The 23478-nt window shown below is 24.6% G+C and overlaps 3 protein-coding genes across 6 annotated transcripts in view; 2 read left to right on the top strand and 1 right to left on the bottom strand.

Moving 5' to 3' along the window:
- The window catches only part of LOC127290520 (TOX high mobility group box family member 3-like), a 228154-nt gene that overhangs the window by 1096 nt on the left and 203580 nt on the right, over positions 1-23478 (top strand). For all 3 annotated transcript variants that reach the window (XM_051319143.1, XM_051319141.1, XM_051319142.1), the window contains exon 2: positions 72-169. In XM_051319143.1, coding sequence (XP_051175100.1) covers positions 98-169 — 72 coding nt within the window. In that variant the 5' untranslated portion in view covers positions 72-97. The remainder of the gene's footprint in view (positions 1-71; positions 170-23478) is intronic.
- The window catches only part of LOC127290524 (odorant receptor Or2-like), a 169461-nt gene that overhangs the window by 51330 nt on the left and 94653 nt on the right, over positions 1-23478 (bottom strand). The gene's annotated exons all lie outside the window — the stretch shown is intronic.
- On the top strand, positions 20081-21230 carry LOC127290530 (uncharacterized). Of its 2 annotated transcripts, none has more exons than XM_051319165.1 (3): positions 20081-20262; positions 20537-20757; positions 20850-21230. In XM_051319165.1, the coding sequence occupies exons 1-3, from the start codon at positions 20205-20207 to the stop codon at positions 21075-21077; spliced, it is 507 nt and encodes a 168-aa protein (XP_051175122.1). In that variant the 5' UTR covers positions 20081-20204; the 3' UTR covers positions 21078-21230. The 2 variants fall into 2 exon arrangements, with proteins under 2 accessions (XP_051175122.1, XP_051175121.1); XM_051319164.1 differs by having other exon boundaries at positions 20083-20262; positions 20492-20757.

Genomic DNA, 23478 nt, shown 5'->3' with positions numbered 1-23478 from the left:
GTTTTATTGTGCGCTAAATTTAATTGTGTGAGTGTGATTTTTTTTTTATTTGACAAAACGAATTATTGCAGGAGGTGAGAAGAAGAGGAGGGAGAGCATGGATGCTGGATACTCGATGCTGAGTGGCGATCTCGACGTCTCCAGGATGTTCGACCAGTACACTTACAAGGTCAGTGCTTTTAGATTGTTTTCTGAGAGTGTGAAGGGAAAGAGAGAGAGAGAGAGAGAGAGAGAGAGAGAGAGAGAGAGAGAGAGAGAAAACGATGATGGCTTCTATAATGGAAGACCGCAAACTACTTGATGGTCTATAAAAGTGCTATCGACAAATCAGAAAATTGAACCAGAAAATTCGATGAAAAGTTATTTTTCTAAAATATTATTATAAAAGAAAATTTTCAGATTCCAAAATTAAAAATACAAAAAAAAAATAAAATTATTTATTAAAAAAAATTGATTATTGAAAAATTGTTTCAATAAAATATTAATAGAGTTAAAAAATATAATTAAAATCAATAAATTATTCATAAAATTAATAAAAATATAATTATATTAATTAAATTAAAACAGATTATATATAGATATAAATTAATTAAATATTATTTTTTCGAATTAAAATTTTATATCAAAATAAAAGTCAATATTTTTAATTAGAAAATTAATCAGAAATTAATGTAAATTTCATATATCAATTTATATATGTCAATAATTCAACAATGGGAGAATAATGAGAAAGCGCCTTGATTGCTTTTGAGAATAACAATTAATTTGAAATATATGTTAAGAGAGAGGGGAGGGGGGGGGGTTGAATATTACGTGATAAACTATATATTTTGAGATGTAGCGCTATCTTTGATTTCCAAGTTTGTGCGCGCGACTTCTCATCAATATTTCAGGCAGATGCTATTCAAAACTAACACAGAATCATAAATTAGAAATACGGAATCAGTGCGAGATATAACTTTACGATGTAATTATGTCAAGTAATTATTAGTTTTCCAAATACTGGTTAAATGAGATTTTGTCTTCATTAAACTAAATGTGAAACTCAATGAGGAAATGAGATTAGTTTCCCTGGTAATAAGAAATTATAACAAACGTTCATAATTACATTCAACTATAATTCATGAGTTATTAAAACTTATTAATTAACAATTTTTTTTTCTTCCTTATTTTTTTTTTTTTTTTTTGATAAAAATTTTTTCGAATAAAGCAAAAAAAAAAATATATATATGGCTTTATTAAATTAACTTTACTTTTATAAAAAAAAAAAAATTGCATTGAGTTTGAAAAGTAATTATTTATAAATGTGATTTTATTCTTCACGAGGTACAATTTTAGAGAGGAAAAAGGAAAGAAAAAAAAAGTTGGTATTTAAAAATAATTCCAATATTAAAACATTAAAAATCTCATTAAAAATTTTCACTAATTAGAAAATTATTACAATTTTCTAATTAGGGAAATTTTAATTAAAAAAGTTTCATAAAGAAACAATAATAATTTGTAGAACTCGACAAAATTTAATATTTTCATTCAAAATATTAGTATTTAATTAAAAATTATTTTCAAAAAAAAATAATTCAGTTTGATGAAAAAATTATTATAATTTCCTAATAAAATAAATCGATATAAATTGATCAAGTGGTTAAGAAAAAAAAAGAAATCCTGAGAATAATGTTGATTTAAAACAAGAAATTGTCAAAGCGAATTCTTGATATTCGTTAATTAAGAGTTTCATCATAAGGTTCAATTTACATTTTTATAACAAATTATAGAACTAGCTAATTATGCTGTCAAACGAATAGGTTGTTATGGAAAGTCTCTCTGTAATAAAAGTTTCACAATTGCATATGCAGCGTAATTGCCTCCAGCTAAGTAGGAAAAGAAGAAAAGTTTCACAATGTTTCAAGTCATTTTTTTCCATTCTTTTTTTTTTCTTCGTCTTCTTCTTCTTCTTCTTCTTCTTTTTTTTTAACTTATAATAAGCGTCGATAACTTTAAAAAAGTTCTCTTATATAGAAGATTCTTTTTTAAAATAAATGTCGAGCGAAATTACCTTTGCTGGAAACTTGTTATTTTTAAATCAGTTTCAGTCTTGGAGAATTTTCTTATCATCGTACACTTTACGCTATTAAAATTTAATTTAAAGTCAACTCTTACATTTCGATATTAAATGGAAATTATTCTGTTTAATTACAAAAAAAGAAGAAAAAAAAACAGAAACAGAAAAAAAGAAACCTTTCGAAAAAAAAATAATAATAATAATGAAAGACGGTAGAGCTTTAGATAATTGAAGTTCCAAAGGAATAATGAAAAATAATTATTATTTATTGTTATAACCGAACAATTATAGATACAATGGAATATACGAACAATGGAATAGGAACTAAAGGAAAATCTTCGAAGATTTCAATTTGTTAAAGTAAACCATAACTATCATAACTTTTCATCAATTATTAATATCATCAACAAGATTATAAAAAATGAAATGTATTATTCAATGAATTATTTAATTTTTATAACTTTTTTACTTCAATTATTATTAATAATTTATCACTAATAGTTGCCATCACTAATAGTTAACATCACTAATAGTTGGTATCACTGATAGTTTGTACCACTGAAAGTTAGTATTACTAACCGTTGGTAACCATTAATATCAATTAATACTATTAGTGACACCAACTATTTATAAACAACTATTAATAGTACCAACTATTAGTGGTACCAAGTATTAGGGGTACCAATTATTAGTGGTACCAACTGTTAGTGGTACCAACGATTAGTGGTACCATCAGTAGTTGGTACCATTTATAGTTAGTATTACTAATAGTTAATACGAATAATATTTGACATCACTAATAGTTGGTACCACTAATAGTTGGTACCGCTAATAGTTGGTACAGCTAATAGTTGGTACCGCTAATAGTTGGTACAGCTAATAGTTGGTACCACTAATAGTTGGTACAGCTAATAGTTGGTACCACTAAAAGTTGGTGCCAATAATAATATTAATTGGTATTAATGGTACCAACTATTAGTAATACTAACTTTTATTTGTAACAATTATTTATAAAGAACTATTAATAGAACCAATTTTTAGTAGTACCAACTATTAGGGATGTCAAATATTAGTCGTCCAACTATTAGTAGTACTAACTATAAATGGTACTACTAATTGTTGGTACCACTAACAGTTGGTACCACTAACAGTTGGTACCACTAATAATTGGTACCATCTGCAGTTGGTACTATTAATAATTGTTTATAAACAGTTGGTACCAATAAAAGTTAGTATTACTAATAGTTGGTACCATTAATACTAATTAATATTATTTGTGGTACCAATTATTAGTGATGTCAAATATTAGTCGTACCTACTATTAGTAGTACTAACTATAAATGATACCAACTACTGATGGTACCACTAATTGTTGGTACCACTTACAGTTGGTACCACTAATAATTGGTACCATCTGCAGTTGGTACTATTAATAATTGTTTATAAATAGTTGGTACCAATTAAAGTTAGTATTACTAATAGTTGGTACCATTAATACTAATTAATTTTATTAGTGGTACCAACTATTAGGGGTACCAATTATTAGGGGTACCAATTATTAGTGGTACCAACTGTTAGTGGTACCAACGATTAGTGGTACCATCAGTAGTTGGTACCATTTATAGTTATTACTACGAATAGTTGGTACCCCTATCAGTTAGTAGCACTAATTTTTGATACCGCTAATTTTTGGTACCACTAGTAGTTGGTACTACCAGTATTTTGTACTGCCATAATATTTCCGTTAATTTAAAATAAACATTTTTCAATCAATGTATAAATGTATAGTCAAGATTTTACATAATATTTTCACCCCCCCCCTCCCCTTATTGATAAATTTATTCAATTATTATTGCTCAGGAGTTTGTTAATTGTTCAAATCCAGCTGCTGCTTTGCGGATGACACTCATTCTCCTCACTATTGTGGTTTCATTGTGATTTCGATTGTGTGAGGGGGTAAGGGGGATGAAGGGGGGGTGGGGAGGGGGTTGAACGATATTGTCGAGTTTCGCAGAAGCGATTCGTTCTTAATTGAATTTAATTATTCCACAATTTGTATACGAAACGAGAACAATGTGATTCGCTTAAGTTGCGGGATTACGTATTTAAGAAACTTGGTGGGGATGAATTTAGCGTACTCGAAATTAAACATAGTCGTATAGTCGACGACAGGGCTTTAATTGCGTTGGCAGACTGTCAGAATTTCTCTCTCTCTCTCTCTTTTGCTCTCCTCTCCTCTCAACCCTCAACTTTTCCAACGTTCATCGGTTAAAATTGAAATTCTTTTCTACCATATTTATATTCTCAAAGAGAAAAAAAAGAGAGAGAGAGAGAAAATTTGCTTTTTACATTTTTTCCAATTAGCCAACATTACCTTCATTTTAAAATAAAATTTAAATACACACAAGTCTGAAAAATCAGAGCCTTAATTGAAAGTAATTTTTTAGTTCCACTAGAAATCCAATTGCTAATTAGATTTTTGTTAATTTCGTTATTTTCACAAATTAAATTAAATTATGTAAAAAAAAATTAGTTTGTTGATTCATTTGTTTTATTTTTTATTTATTATTACTTTATTGTTACTGATTTTATTAATTAAATATAAATAGGTAATTACAGAAAAAAAAAATTAATTAGGAAAAAAGAAAGTATTTTTATAAAACAAACAAAAAATCATCAATTCATGAAACTTGAGGTTTAAATAGGCAGTAATCTGTATTGATTTATTTTAATGCAGACAAATAGCAGGGACAAATTTGTATTAATGCCTCTATGTTAAACTAAGTTCAATCTAGATTATGTCAGTTTAGACATATATTGACATAAATTCGATAGAAACTGGGCTAATTTATAATGATTTATGTGTGAAACGTTGTGACGACAGATTTTTTTTTTTTTAATCTACAATCTGGATTATTTTGATAATATAATAAAATTTCAATATTTTTTATTAATGACACAAAAATAATTACAGACACAAGAAAATATCGTTCTCTCTCTCTCTCTCTCTCTCTCTCTCTCTCTCTCTCTCTCTCTCTCTCTCTCTCTCTCTCTCTCTCTCTCTCTCTCTCTCTCTCTTTTTTTTTTTTCTCATTTCAAAAATGAGAAATATTAATATATAATTCGAAAAATTTGATGAAAAAAATGGTAAAAAAAATTCAGGAGAATATTTTATATCGTCATTGGAATTAAATTCATTGGATCGTCGCAATGTCAAAGACGGACATTATGGCGTCGGTGTGGCGCGTCTATATACAATTTTCTAAATTTATGTCGATAAATTGAGTTTAAGCATATAAATTATATAATTAATGGAGCATAATAAGCTGAATGGACAGAGTTTGATAGTAAATTAAATTTTCATGTAATTAATCGACGGGAATAATTAAGTAATTATGGCCCAAAATTCAGATTACATGAAGCAACATTAATTTATAAAGAAATTATAAGTTGAAACTTGTTTCAGTTTTTTTTTATTAGTTAACAATCTTAATTATCAATGACAAATTACCTAGTTATATATATTTTTTTATTTAATTATTATTTAATTATTTAATTATTTAATTATTTAATTATTATTCATTTATTATTTACGTAACAATTTTTATTTAAATTTATTTAATAATTTAATGATATTAATAATTAAATAAATAATTTTAATAAATTACAATAATTGAAGTTTTTATCAGTTGGAAAATACAATTATATCGACAGTATTTTTTTTTCCAATCATTGAAAATTTCAATAATATAGGTGTAGATTTAATTATGATAAATTCAAAACGAGTCATAATAAAAATCAGATTTTAGAATCAAAAATTATTTCCTGTCTTTAAATATAAAATATTTTATCGTCAATTGAAATTCGTTTTAATTAATAATAATAATTGAACTCGCTTTATTAATTAAAATCAGTTTATGCAAAAAACAAAATATATTGAAATCCAAGCTGAAAATAGAATTCATTTCATTCAAATAATTGATTACTTGACTATTATCAAATAAATAAAATTATTTGTTCAAATAATAATTATTTGGTTCAATTGAAAATTATTAGATACAAATAATAATTATTTAGTTCAAATATAAATTATTTGAATAAAACAAAAATTACTGATTCAAATAATATAATTATTTGGTTTAAATAAAAATTATTTGGTTCAATTAATAATTATTTGGATTAAATAAATAAAAATTACTGATTCAAATAATATAATTATTTGGTTTAAAAAAAAATTATTTGGTTCAATTATAAATTATTTGGATAAAACAAAAATTACTGATTCAAATAATATAATTATTTGGTTTAAATAAAAATTATTTGCTTCAATTAATAATTCTTTGGATTAAATAAAAATTACTGATTCAAATAATATAATTATTTGGTTTAAAAAAATATTATTTGGTTCAATTAATAATTATTTGGATTAAATAAAAATTACTGATTCAAATAATAATTATTTTTGATTCAAATAAATATTTATTTATATATATATATAATTTATTTATTATTTAAATTAAATAAATTTATTTTTCAGCGGTAAAAAATATAATATAAATTTTTATAAAAATTAAAAATTTATTTCAATAAATTTGCAAATAATGTTAATTGATTATCAAATGAAGAATATATGGATATTGTGATATGAAATATGTTATTCAATGTGACAGTGATAATAGATTAACAAAAGCAAACTTGAGTTGCATTGTCACTTTATATAGTAAACTGTCACTGACAAGAGAATCAATTTGACGATCCACTTGTGATTAGTGATGAACGATAAACCCCCCCCCTCTCTCCTTTTGCCCCCCCCTTGTGAAACATACATTTGTCTGGTTGCTGTTTCTACTTTGCTAATGATAAAACGACCGCTTTAGTGGCCAACAACAAGCGCACGCTTAAAACACGTAAACGTATGTAGTATTGCACTTGTGCTCGTTTATCACTCTCAACGTGGTGAACAGTTTCATTGCACACATCACCGCGAGCAATGGTGTGACTGTGCAGAAAAACCGTTATTATTACTTATATGATCGACAGTGCCGTTGAACTCAATAGCAATAGTTGCACATCATGTTTTAAGCTTCAGTTAATCTCAACAATGAAAAAAAAAAAAGAAAGAATGAAAATAATGAAAACATCATTCAACAAGAATAATATCAAATATTATTGATATGATAAATGTATTTAATTAATTTAACTATATATAAATTTTTTTATTTTATTTCTTTGATATTTATAATATTAATAAAATATTTATTTAGTAATATTATTTATTAAAATTTAATATTGTAAATATATTTTAAAAATGAATATTTAGAAGAGAATTTTAATTACAAAAAATATTGCATGTTTTATATATACAAAATTCTTTTATTAAATACATTTCATTTTAATTAATTTTTGTGCTTTCGATATTAATAATTATAAAGAGAGAATAAATATGAGGCAACATTTTTTTTATATATATTAAAAAAAAAATTTTTTAATTGATAAATTTCATTACATTAAATAGTCGATAATTGTATTTTCCACTGTCTGACTATATATGATTTTATCTACTTGAATGAATAACAACTTTTATTACAATAACAACGTTAAATTCATAATGAAAAAAATTTTAATAAAATTTTTTTCGAATGAAAAAAATTTAATAAAAGGAAAAATATTTGTTAATAATTTAAATAATAATAAAATAATTATCAAATAATATAATAAAAGAGGTCTTCGTTAGCTTTAAATTGGCACTAATGTAAAAAAATAAAAAAAATTAATTAATGTAAAATTAGAATTATTTAAAATTAAATTTAAATAATCTGAAAAAATGTATTTATAGAAAAATATATAACCTTTTTTTTGCATCGACGATTATATTTCGGACGATGGTAGAATTCTGCCCTTCACACACTCGCGATTTAAAAAATTTCGAACACTACCGAAAACGCGCGTTTACGATAACAAAATACTTTTTCAAAAATTTTAAACGATCGCGGTTTTAAGAATTTCGAACACTCCCGGTAATTAAAGAACAAAAATTTACTAAAATGACATAAAAAAAAAAAAATAAAAACAATATCGTTCGCGATTTGAAAAAAAAATACGAGCACTCCCGAAGCTAAATTTTTGAAATTAAAAACAAAATTTTACTCACGTCTAAACAGGTCAAGACACGAATTGCAACTGATTTTATTATCATTTGGAATTTTTCAATTATATTGTTATGACCTTCGCCTTAAGGTTGTCTTTTGTAATTGAATGTATAAACATCTAGCTTGGGATTGCGCAGGTATGAAGGTAATAAAACCAAATCACTTTTGTATACATTTTCAAATAAATTGAAAATTATATTTACCATAGTTTAAATATAATATTTAAATATTATATTATTATATTATTTCATTTAATAATGAAAAAATAATTTATCAATCTTTTTTCTATCTCATTTTTTTTCTAAAACAAATTACAAACAAAAAAGCAAAAAAATCCTAACAAAAATCAACAGAGGAAAAAATGACAAATAAACTCAATTGTCAAAGGCGCGTATTAATGAATCTCTTTTGATATCCAGCAATATATGGTTCAATAAAAAAAAAAGGGGGAAGAAAAAAAAAATTTTTTTTTATACGACAATTATTTTCATATTGAACACTTCCTGTGTTATCTAGACATTTTCCATCTACTCGCGAAGAAGACTCGAGCAGATGGCAAAGTTGAGAGAGAGAGAGAGAGAGAGAGAGAGAGAGAGAGAGAGAGAGAGAGAGAGAGAGAGAGAGAGAGAGAGAGAGAGAGAGAGAGAGAGAGAGAGAGAGAGAGAGAGAGAGAGAGAGAGAGAGAGAGAGAGAGAGAGAGAGAGAGAGAGAGAGAGAGAGAGAGAGAGAGAGAGACAGCAGAAAAAAGGAAAAAAAAGTGGAAAGTAGGAGAAAATATACTTTTGAAAGCACTTAAAATGGCCTTTGAGAAAATAGAATTTGTTCCTAGGTAATACTAGCGGCTAAAAGTGATGGGAGGGGGGGAGGGAATGTCTCGATAGGATGGGGTTGGTACAACCTAATGCATTTCTACCAGTTTTTTTTTGCCTCTCTCTCTCTCTCCCCCCACCCAACAACTTTGTTCCATCCAAACCCCCCTCACCAACGTGTAGCAAGTACTTTTTCTCATCCCCTCGATTTTTCACCCTCCACCCCCCTTTTCCAAAGCTCTTTTTCCTCACTAACCCACCCCCCCCATCTCTCATAACCCCTTTCTACCCTCTCCTTCTCCTCCCTCTCTCACGGTTTATTTCTACTTTTTTCCAGTTCGTACTTTTTATTCGGTCTCCCGTTGAAACAAAATGAAAGGCGAGCTCGGTAGGTACCCATAAAAGGATGAATAAACGTAGATTGAAAGGGCATAAAAAATATATTGAAGCGAAGAAATTAAAGCTGGTCTTCAGATGAAAATAAATTCGCAATATATATATATATAACCTCCCCCCTTTTATTTCTATATATATATAGAAAGAGAGGGGGGGTGCGCGCGCACAAATCGTAATACTACTGTAAGTTTGCGAAATGTTCAGGTCACGTAGACTTTTCTTTATGCTGTGTTTATACAGTGCAACTTACTTCTTAAAAGTACATTTACTTTCGTGGGTCGTGAACCCTCGACCCCTTACTCAAAACAACACTTCACCCATCCGCACGCTCACTAATTTTCATTGTTGATCGTTTAAGAATAAGAAATTTCTGTTTATTTATGTATTCACTTTTTTTATCATCTATTGTTTTTTTTCTAAATAAAAATATTAATTTTCATTTAATTACAGGGAAATAAAAATTTAGTGTTTGCAACAAAATTGTTTGGTTAGGCAATTTTGGTTCTTGTAGCCAAATTTTTTTTGGCTGAAACAAATTCGTAGAGTTATCTCAACCAAACATTTGGTTATAGGCCAACAAAATTATTTGGTTGAACATTTTTAAATTTCAACCAAAATTTTGGTTACGACAACCAAATAATTTGGTTAACATAGCAAAATAGTTTGGTCTAAGAAATCAAATGATCGTTTGTAGTCCTAATCAAAATTTGGTTGCGACAATCAAATAATTTGATTCGCTCTCAGCTTATAGCTTAAGAGGACAGTTAGTTTAAATCTCTCACAAGGATGGGTAGTCCAGTGGTTAGAGCTCCCGACCTTTAGTTTTAAAACAGAGGTTCGATCCCAGGCGGAAATGAGATTTTTCGAAGTCCTCAAATATTTCAATTGGATAAATATAAATTCAATGTTAAATTAATAATAAATAAATAATGGAAAATAAAATAAAAAAGATAAAACGAAAAGAGATAAGGTGGAATAACATTTTTAATTTTACAAAAAAAAAACTGTTTTTTTGATCAACCAAACATTTTTGTTGACCTAACAAAAAAAATTTGGTTGGGCTAACCAAACATTTTTTTTATGCCAACAAAAAACACTCAACCAAATTTTTTAGTTGACTCAAACAAATAGTTTGGTTGTTTAAATACCAACAAAATTTTTGTGTTGGCCCAACCAAATTTTGGTTGCTCTGACTAAACATTTTTCTCAGTGTAAATAAAAATTAATTTTCATTTAATTAGAGTGAAATAAAAATTTTGTGTTTGCTACAAAATCGTATTGATGAGGCAATTTTGGTTGTCGTAATCAAATTTTTTTGGTTGTCGTAACCAATTTTTTTTTTAGGTTGTCATAACCAAATGTTGGTTGTCATAATCAAATTTTGTTTGTCATAACCAATGATTGTCGTAATTAAATTTTGGTTAGCTGAATCCACTTATAGAAATAACTTTTGAATGAAATATCGAAGAATTTTGTCAATGTAAATGTAATATAAATATATATATATATATATTATGATAAAAAGTAACCTTTATCAAGGCATGGTAATTAATTTATATATATATATATATATATATATATATATATATATATATATATATATATATATATATATATATATATATATATATATATATAGTATATAAAAATTCTTTTCTGATATTTCATGTGAAAGTTATTAAAATAAGTAACGTGAATTTATACTTCAAAGCAAAAAAGTTTTTTCATCTAGTACAGGATAAAATCTTTTAATAACAAGGCTCTTTATATTCTTTATTCTTTATACTAGGTTGGCTTCTGTAGAAATTAGAATTTTAATTAAAAAGTTTTGTGACCATAACAAATACCATGTTTTAATTTTTAATTAGCGAATGTCGCCGGAATTTCAAAATTCAATGCTCTTGGTTTGAATTTTTTTTTTTTTTTATTAATAGTATATAATAAATACCGATTAATTTATTTATCCGTAGAATAAATAAATAACAACAAAAACAATAATAATAATATTATATTATTTTTTTAACAATAATTATTATTATTATTATTATTATACTTATTACATAATAAGTGGTAAATCAATTTTTGTAATAAACAATTTGAAGAAAACATTTTATTCTTGTGAATTGTATATTAAATTTTATTAAATGTTAAAATAAATAAAAATTTAAATTGACCTTGATTTTGTTTAAAAGAATAAAAACGATGAATAAGAGAATGACAATTTTCACCGGCGCATATATATTTCGGTCCTCAACTTTTTTTATAGCCTTCGATTTCTCTCTCCATCGCTTGTCGTTTTCTCGATCGTCACAAATGTATCACATAAATCAGTATATACCAACGGATAAAGACAACGAACCGGGTAATAAATTCCACTATTCTTTTCTTCGCGAACGTCACGCATTGTATATATATATATATATATATATATATATGTGCACAACAGATGCTTTCGGGATCAGTTTGCTCTAAACTCTTAAGTCTCTCCAGACGATCGATTTATTTTACTGATAGCTATCAACGAACTCATCTTGACTTATTGTGTAACAAAGATCGAATTACGATTTCCACTTGAAATAAAATTAAAGAAAAAAAAAAAAGAAGGAGGGAAAAAAATGTTTTCTCTTTCGAAACGAGAACAGCAAGAATTTACGTTAATCTGATAATATTATAAAAAATAGGTAAAGAGAATTTTTCGTTTGTACTTTTTTTTCTGTTGATTTTAAATATTAATTAATTGGTTAAAAAGTAAATTAATTTTAATTTCCTGCTGGTAGCATAGATTTATGGTATCATTTATTAGTAGTATGATATCATCAATTTATAATACCATAAACTTATGGTATTATCTGTAAGTGGTACCACTAATTCGTTGTATCACTGATTAATGGTACCACTAATTAATGATACCACTAATTCGTTGTACCACTGATTAATGGTAACACTAATTAATGATACTACTAATTCGTGGTACCACTGATAAATGGTACCACTAATTAATGATACTACTAATTCGTGGTACCACTGATAAATGGTACCACTAATTAATGATACTACTAATTCGTGGTACCAATGATAAATGGTACCACTAATTACTGATACCACTAGTTAGTTGTACTTATGATTAATGGTAACACTGATTGATAATACCACTAACTCGTGGTACCACTGATTAATGATACCACTAATTCATGGTACCACTGATTAATGAAACCACTAAATCGTAGTACCACTGATAAATGTTACCACTAACTCATGGTACCACTGACTAATTATACTAATTCATGGTACCACTGATTAATAATACCACTGATTCATGGTACCATTGATTAATGAAACCACTAATTTATGGTACCACTGATTAATGATACCACTAATTCGTGGTACCACTGATTAACAATAGCACTAATTCGTTGTACCACTGATTAATGGTAACACTGATTGATAATACCACTAACTCGTGGTACCACTGATTAATGATACCACTAATTCGTGGTACCACTGATTAACAATAGCACTAATTCGTTGTACCACTGATTAATGTTAACACTGATTGATAATACCACTAACTCGTGGTACCACTGATTAATGATACCACTAATTCGTGTTACCACTGATAAATGTTACCACTAATTCATGGTACCACTGACTAATTATAATAATTCATGGTACCACTGATTAACAATACCACTAATTCGTGCTACCAGTGATTAATAATACCACTAATTGGTGGTACCATTGATTAATGATACCACTAATTTATGGTACCATTGATTAATTGTACCATTTATTAATAATACCACTAATTCATGATATCATTGTTGAATGGTACCACTAATTCATGGTATCACTGATTAATGGTTTCACAAATTTATGGTGTTATCGATTTATGGTACCACTTATTCATGGTACTGTTTTTAAATGGTACCGCTGATTTATAGAAACATTAAGTAATGGTATCACTGATTTATTGAACCATTGATTAAAGTTGCCACTGATTAATTGGTATCATTGATTAATGGTACCAAAAATTTATGGTACAATTAATTAAACATACAGCTGATGTGGGATACCATTAATTAAATGTATCACTGATTTATGGTACCACTGATTATTGAATCATTTTTTATGGTACTAATTTTTATGGTATCAGTGTTTATGGTACCAATATCATTGGTGCCAATAATGTATGGTTATTAATTAATCAACTGCTAATTGTATTTTTATTATTTGAATTCGTATTAATTTAATTCAAATTAGTGAATTTTAATTTATATAAATTAAATTGTTTTTAATTTTCACTTGCATTAATTATAATTTCAATGAAAAAAATTTGTTTATTCTATATAACGAACACTGTTACTCTATAAAATAATTTAATTAAACAAAGCTGAAGTACGCAACGTTTATATAAACGATTTTTAAAGAAATAATTGTTTAAAATGAAAAATTGTACAATTTTTTGACTAAAAAATATTTCTTGTCGTTTTCATTAATCAACAAATTAAAAAAAAAATATTTTTTAGGCAAAAAATTATAGAATTTTTCATTTTAAAAAATTATTTCTTTAAAAATCGTTTATCATAAACGTTGCGTACTTCAACTTCGTTTAATTAATATGAAAAGTAACTTTCGAAAATGCAATTATTATTAAATTAAGATAATATATTTTTCAATACTAAATCATGGGATGATTTTAATATTGAAAATCACAAACTCAATGTATGATGCATATGTAATGATAATAATAATAAAATAATAATAATAATATCATAACGAAAGTTAAAAAAAAAATAATAATATATGTACATAAAATACATATTTCGAAATAAATATATGATTGCTATCAACTTCAATTGTAATTAAAATCTTAAATATAAATCTATCCAATTTACTTTTACAAATCACTTCTCATAATCGCAAAATGTGCAATATTTATCTCTTCTTTCCAATTGACGCCTTTTGAGAAAGGCTTGCTTACGGCGTTGAAATCAATGATTAACACCGTAAGTGAAAGGGTATTATTACGTTAATAATATTTATGGCAGACTAAATCATGTATTCGGAAACTTATAACTATCTTTTTTTTATATCTATATATTATATATATATATATATTTGAATTGCTCGAAAAAATTCGCCGACAATTTAATATCGTTTCTCTTTTTATCGACCTCGTTTTCTTTTTGAAAAAACATGTCACTTTTACGACTCGTAATTTTTTATTATTATTAATAATAATATAATTAATAATTATTATTATTATTTACTTTTATTACTACAAAGTTTGTTAATTATTATTTTTAATTATTAATTATCTATTTTTATAAAATTGTTTTTTCTCTTGTATATATTTTTTTCTATTTTCATTTATTTTCTAATCTAAATTATTGGAAAAAAAAAAATTGAAAAATACAAAAAAGTAATAAAAAAATTAAAATTTGTTACAGCAGTTTTTTAAAAATTTTTTTTTATATAGAATTATTAAAAATGTTTTCTAATTTTTTTTTACAATTTCAAGAAGATATTTTAATGATAAGAAAAAATTTTTATTCGCGTAAATAGTGTTGGAAGTGAGAAATATTTATAGTATATAATTATACGCAAGTAAAATTCGATTTTGGCGAAAACGGATCTAATCTTTTCGGAAAGGAACTCGATCATTCTAATTTCGTTATGAGAGCCGGCGCAAAGAGGAAATCCAGCCTCAGCTTCCAACGGAATTTCTCATCCGGCAGTAACATTGACGGATGCTCCCATAAATAACGGGAGTGCAGAAACTAATTGGAGTTTCTTGTTAAACAGTTTGCTCCTCTAGCTGACTTTGTGAATTCTCACTAATCTAGGTTTACATTATATACATATATGTATGTATAATTCTTGTTACTTTATGCGACTATTTAAATTAAAAAAAAAAAAAAATTATTTTTGTTATCGAAAACATAAAATTGTAATTTTCAACCCGTGTAATAAGTCTCTTGCAATAAGTAACAATTTTTTTTTTTTTTTATTTTCTTATAAAAATTATTAGAAGGTAATTTCATTTTTTTTCCCCGCAAGTAAATTATTGCACTTTATTAAGTATCTAGAGCAAGGAAATATTTTCATTTCCATAATATTTCTGAAAACATTTGTGATATATCAAAATATTTTTAATAGTCACATATAATTATGTTAATTGCTATGATAAATCAGATGAACTCTGTTACATTACCCGGAGAATGAAATTTGTTTCATAACATCGAAGAAGGATATATAATTTCAAATCATGATAATAGTGAATGATAGTTATTAATGGTAATTATGGTTAAATGCAATTATTATATTAATGTAATGGAAAATAATTAGAATAATAAAAATAATAAATAAATAAAATTTTAAAAATATTCCCAATTATTAATAATAAAAATTATTAATATTAATTATTAAAGATTTTTTATACAATTTATTATAATGGTACAAGATAAAAAAAAATCGTACGACAAAGATCAAATATTCATAAAACGATAATAAACGTAAAGTAATAAAGTTATTTATATAAATTACTTGTCAGTAAAATAATTGAAAATAAACATTTAAAGAGCACAATTTCTCTTAAAAATATATTTAGATAGAAAGTGAAACATTTATTTATACATCAGAATCCGTTCAGTAATTTATTATATTATTATTGATTTCACTTTGTCAATTATTATCAATGACGATAAAAAAAAATTATTAAAAATTTTCAAAAATAAATACCTAATAAATTTATTATTTTTTAAAATAAATTTTTTTTTGTAATTTTAAAAAAATTTTTAATTAAAAGAGTTGCGCATTTAATTGACATATTTATATTATTATGTCAAATATTTGCAATTATATATATCAACAATTTTTATTGAAGTAAATAAAAAAAAATTTATACCAGTACATGTTCTTAGACATTTTAATTATTAATTAATTATTCGACGATATTTTGTAACTTTAACGTGTACATATATATATATATATATATATATATATATATATATATATATATATATATATATATATATATATATATATATATATATATATATATATATATATATATATATATATATATATATATATATATATGTGTACTTTACTCGTTATATATGGTCGAGGTTAGAAAGTGGAACGATTCGATTAATTATGACGGTTTAAGTATATAGAGGAGTTTGCAAAAAAAAGAGAAAAAAAAATTGCCAACTTACATATATTATATCTAACTTTCACTTTTTAATTCATTTTTTAATTTTACATTTTTGTAAAATTATCCCTCCAAAGAACAAAGGAAATAATTTAAATTCGTACAAATATAAGAGTTAATTTTTATTTTGAAAATTTTATGTAAAAAAAATATTCAATTTTTTCTTTAATTACCTATTATAGTTTTTTTTTGAGGCAAATAATTTATTTATTTATTTAATAATTTAATTCTATAATAATGCTATTAATTATTAATATCACTGTACAATTAATTGTTTATATTATTATTATTATTAATTATTACTACTATTATTTATAATAATAATAATAATAATAATAATTATTATTATTATTATTATTATTATTATTATTATTATTATTATTAATTGTTATAACTATTAATTACTACTAATAATAATTTTTATTACTATTAATTACAACTACTAATAATCATTATTACTACTATTATTTGCTATAATAATAATAATTATTATTATTATTATTATTATTATTAATTGTTATAGCTATTAATTACTACTACTAATAATTTTTATTACTATTAATTACAACTACTAATAATTATTATTACTATAAATTAGTACTACTATTAATTAATACTACTATTAATTGTTATTACTATTAATTACTACTGCTAATAATTTTTACTACTATTAATTGTTATAACTATTAATTACTACTATTAATAATAATAATTATTATTACTATGAAATATTACTAATATTAATTGTTATTACTATTATTATTATAAATAATTATTATTTCAATTAATATTTAAAAAAAAATGATGAAACATTAAATAATAAATATTTGCTAAAAATTGAAAAACAATGTTACAAAAATTTGATCGTGACGCATTATTTCTGGAATTAGTTGATCGAATAAAGGTTTTTTTTTTTTAAATTTAATTTTGCATATATTGTATGAGGTAAAGACATAACATTTTTTTCTCCATACTTTCAATTTTTTTTTTTTTTTTTTTTGCATTTGAATATCCAGATATAGTTGATTAGTGGCAGTAACTATAATTGATAGGATTGGCTTTAATTTATTCCTTTGGTCGTATATATATATATATATATATATATATATATATAGGTACACGCGAGATAAATAAAATGAATCGATAAATATATCCGCAACTCGGATAAAGCCTTAGAGAAACCCCATATAATTTCTGAAACTGGAGAGATAAACTGACGTGCCCCGCGCGTGTGTATATATATATAGGTGCATCTATCTGGTCTATCGCATTACAAATTACACTATATGTCGATAAGGCCTAAGTGAATTCCACTTTCATTCGAATTTCCACATGTAAATTAATCCATGTTCGTTACACCATTTCAAATTTATAAAGAACGATCGATATCTCTTTTTGCGTCGATAACAAATATTATTATTTTTTTTTAATGACTCTTTTTCACAAAATTATTATTAACTTTTTAAAAATAATTCATTTTTATTGAGCAGTAATTCCAATTTTTTTTATAGATAAATTAAAGAATTAAAGATAAATATAATAATTATTATTATAATTATTATATAATAAAATTATTTTAAAATTATTTTCTTTTTAATTTATAAAATTTTTACTTGATTTTTTGTAAGAAATAAAAAAAAAAGTTTAGTATATATTAGTTGTCTGAAAAAATGCGAAACGAGATTTAGAAATTCAAATTCTCTCTCTCTCTCTCTCTCTCTCTCTCTCTCTCTCTCTCTATATATATATATATATATATATATATATATATATATATATATATATATATATATATATATATTCGCTCGCTGAGAAATTCAATTTCAAGCATTTCCCTTCTATCCAAACAAAAAGCTTTCGATTCAATTAAAGTTGAAAGTTAAAGAGAGTTTAACTCAACATCCCGAGCAGCTGATTGGCTCATTCTAAAGTTAAACCGAATTTATCTATACCAACTTGGGTTGAATACATACTAACAAAATCATTTATACTTTCCACTTTTTCTAACAAGCTATCCCATTGTTTATCATTTGAAAAAAAAAAAATTATTAACTTTTCTAGAATCTACTAAAAAAAAAAATTTGTAATTTTTTTTTTTTTAAATAATTATTTAATTTATTTTCTCCAATAAAGATATTTCTGATTTCTAGACGTATAAAAAAATAATGCAAGAGAAAATATATTGTATTTATTATTCATAATTATTTATGAGATATATATAATGAAATTTATTGATTTTATTATCAGGACGGGGGGGAAAAAAAACTGATAAAATTTATTCGCTTATATTTTTTCTAAAATAAGAAATGTAATTTGTTGACATTTTTCGAGTTAAATTATTATATTTATTATATAGATTTTTTTTTTTTTTTTTTTTATTAAATCTAAAGTTATTTTCTTGTCTGAATATAAATGTGGAAATAAATAGTCATAATGTAGGTAGTCAATGAAACTAAGCTTGCGCTCAAATGAATCTTCATTCCGCATGTGAGCTATTCGTAAATTGCAATTCTCATATATACGTAAAATTATAGGTATACTTATATGTATATATAGTGCTGTATATAGCCTTGAACCTAGAATAACCTCTGGCCGCATACCACAGGCTCCGTCGCATTACACCGAATCATACTTTGCAAGTGTGTATAAAGAAATTTTTATTTCCGACTAAAAAAAAGAAAGTAATAATGTAAAAAAAATTTTCCTCTATTTCCATTTTAAAATTTCTTTTTTTTTTTAATTTAAACGAAAAGAAAAACTTAATAAAACATTTCGAATATTTACTATTATTATTATTATTATTAAAATTATTATTATTATTATAATTATTATTATTATTATAATTATTATAATTATTATAATTATTATAATTATTTTTATTATTATTATTATTAGTAGTAGTAGTAGTAGTAGTAGTATTATTAATAAATTATAATAATTAACAATGATGAGTAAACGAGAATGAGAATTAAATTAAAATTTGAATCCGAGGGGAATCGAACCCTAAACGTATGATCCGACCAGACTCCACGTAACGTAAGCGCTTAACGATTGCGACTATCGCGAACTTTAGAATTTTTATTTAAAATATTTAGATTCTTTATATACCTTTTTTATATTCATTGAATATTTCTGTTGTAATGAAAAATAATTTATTTTTTTTACCTAATATTTAAAAAAAACAGGAAATATTTATTATAATCTAATAAATTTTTTTCTGACAAGTGTGGAACAATATTTTCTAATAAAGAAATAATACAATTCCAAAAGATGAAAAATTAAGTTTTGCTCTTTTAAATTAAATATGTAAATGTGAATGTAATAATAAAATTATAAAATTGTACATATATATATATATATATATATATATATGTATGTATTGCATAAGTATATGTATCGGTAATGAGTAATAGTATAAACAAGAGAGTGGTTGAAGGCCAGTATATTTAAATTGGATCCTGCGCATAACTCTATTCACAAAGCGACTATCCACACTTGTGAACTATTCGCTTTTATTTAAAAGTGTCCAGTGAATTTTTTTTTTTTTTTATTTAAATATCAAAAATAAATTCATAATGAAGAATATTGAAATAGTTGTTATTCTTGTGTTTTTTTGTGTCAGTGTAAAATCAGGTAATATGATTTAACAATTAAATTTAGATGAAAAAAAAAATACAGTTTCGTATATATAACCAATGAAAATAAATATATATATATGACATTTAAAAATGCGTAGCGTTTTTCAAAATATATTTTTTTTCTTTATATATTGAAAAATTTATTATTCAAAATCTATTAAAAAAAAATAAAAAAATATATTAAACAAAAAAAATAAAAATAAATATATATAAAATATGTTTAGATTTTTGGACCGATTTTGGTAATACGTTTCACAAATTACAAACAGATTTACAAGAAATGGGAAGATCTATTCAACATGAGACACAAAAAGTGGCACATGAATTACAACAAGAGGGAAAATTTATTAAACAAGAGGCAGAAAATTCAGCTGCTGTGATAAAAAATAATATTCGATTACAGCAAAATGATATTTTAGAAACTGTGGAACTAATTGAAAATGGAGTACCACCTGAAAATATAAAATCGAACACAACTTCTCTTACTACGGTATTGTGATTCTTTTTTTTAACAATAATAATTTAAATTAAAAAATAAATTTTAATTTCAATTTATTTATAAAAAAAAAAAAAAAATTTTAGAATGTTCACGGTAAGATTATTACAATAAAAAATACAATATTCACAACTGGAAACGACGTAGAAGGTGCTATTCACAATGTTGAAACAATTTATGAAGAATCAGAACAGAAAGATTGGTCAATAAACACATTTGCATGGAATCGCAATGGAAGGACAAATTCACATATTTCTAATAATGGCGGATCACAAATAATTAGCAATGGAGGTTCAATTATTACAATAGGTTAAATAATGTCAATTAAATAATTCTGGGGAAATGTATTTTAATACATTATATATTAAAATATTACAAATATAATATAAATTGTTTTCAATTATTTTTTTTTTTTTTAAATAACAATTGTATATTTTCAAAATAAATTTTATTTCTAAAAATGTAAACGGTATAAAATATTTTACTATCGAAACTAATTTAATATAATTCTTGTATAATATTAATTTATATTAACAATATTAATTTTGATTAATATTTAAAAAAAAAATTTGAATATTTAAATTAGAAATCAAAAATTGCAATTTTGTATAAAAAAAAAAAGTCGAATGTCTTGGATAAAATCCCAGATGGAAAAATTCAATTTCAAGTTTGGATCTTTTCATTCTATTCTATAAAACTTTTCTTCTCTTTTTTTTTTTTTTCTCTGACATTTTTCTAGTTTTCATCTCTATTTTGTCAATTCGTCGACGATAAAATAACCCCACGTTTGGACGGCGGGCAATATTAAAAATAAAATTCAACCTCGAGACAAATCCAATTTATTTTGATGTCGATAATTATTGCGCGAAATTGTTTCTGAAATTGAATTTTTGTTTGAGAGAGCCAGAGAAAAATATTCTTTTATTGAATCTCGCTCGACTCGAGATGAATTGGAAAACATTTTTTTTTTTTCCATATTCAATTTGTATTTCATAATTTTGCATTTTGATGTATCCTATGTAAATAAAAAATAGGGACAAAGAACGATTTTTAAAGTTTTAATTTTATTTTTTATTAAAAAAAAAAATGTTTTAGAATATTTTTGGAATTTATTTAAAAATAATAGATATATTCTTTTTAAATTGTTGGCAATTGCCTTAAATTTTGCGAAAAAAAAGTGGATTATATATATATATGTGTATAAAAAAGTTTAAAAGTTTATACATTTAAATGTAGCACGTTTGTACAATGAATTTTCAGACAAAAATTCTCTTGTCTTTTCTCTCTCTATACGAAAAATTAGCTTTGCATTTACAGACTCCATTTTCCACGAAAGTGTATTTTCACGTGATTTCCGTGCACGCGAGAGAGTTTCATCTGCACGTTTTTGTTTTGTTACCACCGGGAAAACGAAGTTAGACAAATGCAATTTTCCTTTTTTTGTTTTTTTTTTTGTTTATATACTATATAAGAAAAAGAAAAATTTACACACACAAACTTTTAATTATTTTAAAACAAAAAAATTATTATTTCCATTCAATATGCTTTTTCTAAATTTGAGAAATTCTTTAACGTTTTTTTTTTAAATTTTAATTATATTTTAATTTATATTTATTATATTGGACCATTTTTTTAAGTTGATTACATTATGCAATAAAACAAAAACAAAAAAAAGGAATAAAAAAAGGGGGAAATAAGTGAATAATGTGACGTAGGATCGAGTGATGGTCAAAAAGTGAAGGGTTATTTCTTGACAAAGGGGGAAGGGGGGGTGAGTGGGGGTTGAGTGAGTGAGTAAAGGCTTGATGATTTGCAATGTCTTGGACCCCCATAGAATAAGAGGTCCCCCTCCCCCTTCAAAGTCTCATTTACTCAAGGTAATCGTTTGCTGTGCAGGACCTCCGGCATAACTTACGCATAAATTACCCAAGTCCCCCCCTAACCCTCCCCCACCCTCTCTCTTTTTTTTCTCCTTCCACTCATGGATAAAGAGAAACAAGCATATATTGGCAACACTAATTGGCACTATATAGTTATCCACTAACAATGCTAATTCAAGTTCTTAACCCCACGACTTGTTATTTCTTTATCCATATACCCATAACCCCCCCCCAATCCCCTTCCTCCCCCTCTTTCAATTTTCTTAACGCTTTTATTTTGCAAATAAACCGCCCCTCCTTTTAATCATCCTGTCAAGATTTTCCCACATTAAAAAAACAAAAAATAAAAAAAAAGAATGAAATTCTGATAATAATCTAATATTATTTTAATTTTTAATTTAAAAAAAGGGATCATTTGTTTTATAGTAATATGGTGGTATAATGATGATTAATGGTTATTATTAATTACTATAGAATTGTATCAACTTTTGATTGTAATCAATGATTAAAATTACTACTGATTTTTATTACTATTTTTTTTTTCTGATAAGTAGTATTTTTAGTAACTACTGTTGTTTATAACTAGTATTTTTAATAACTAGTATTATTTATAACTAGTATTGTTTATAACTAGTATTTTTAATAACTAGTATTATTTATAACTAGTATTTTGAATAACTAGTATTTTTAATAACTAGTATTGTTTATAACTACTGTTGTTTATAACTATTTTTTTTAATAACTAGTATTATTTATAACTAGTATTATTTATAACTAGTATTGTTTATAACTAGTATTGTTTATAACTACTGTTGTTTATAACTAGTATTCTTAA

Source organism: Leptopilina boulardi, unplaced genomic scaffold (assembly GCF_019393585.1).
Source record: "Leptopilina boulardi isolate dan_hultmark-lab unplaced genomic scaffold, ZJU_Lbou_2.1 LbouV2_70, whole genome shotgun sequence".
Lineage (NCBI taxonomy): Eukaryota > Metazoa > Arthropoda > Insecta > Hymenoptera > Figitidae > Leptopilina > Leptopilina boulardi.
Note: the sequence above shows the minus strand (reverse complement) of the source record. Positions and strands in the feature narration are given on the sequence as shown.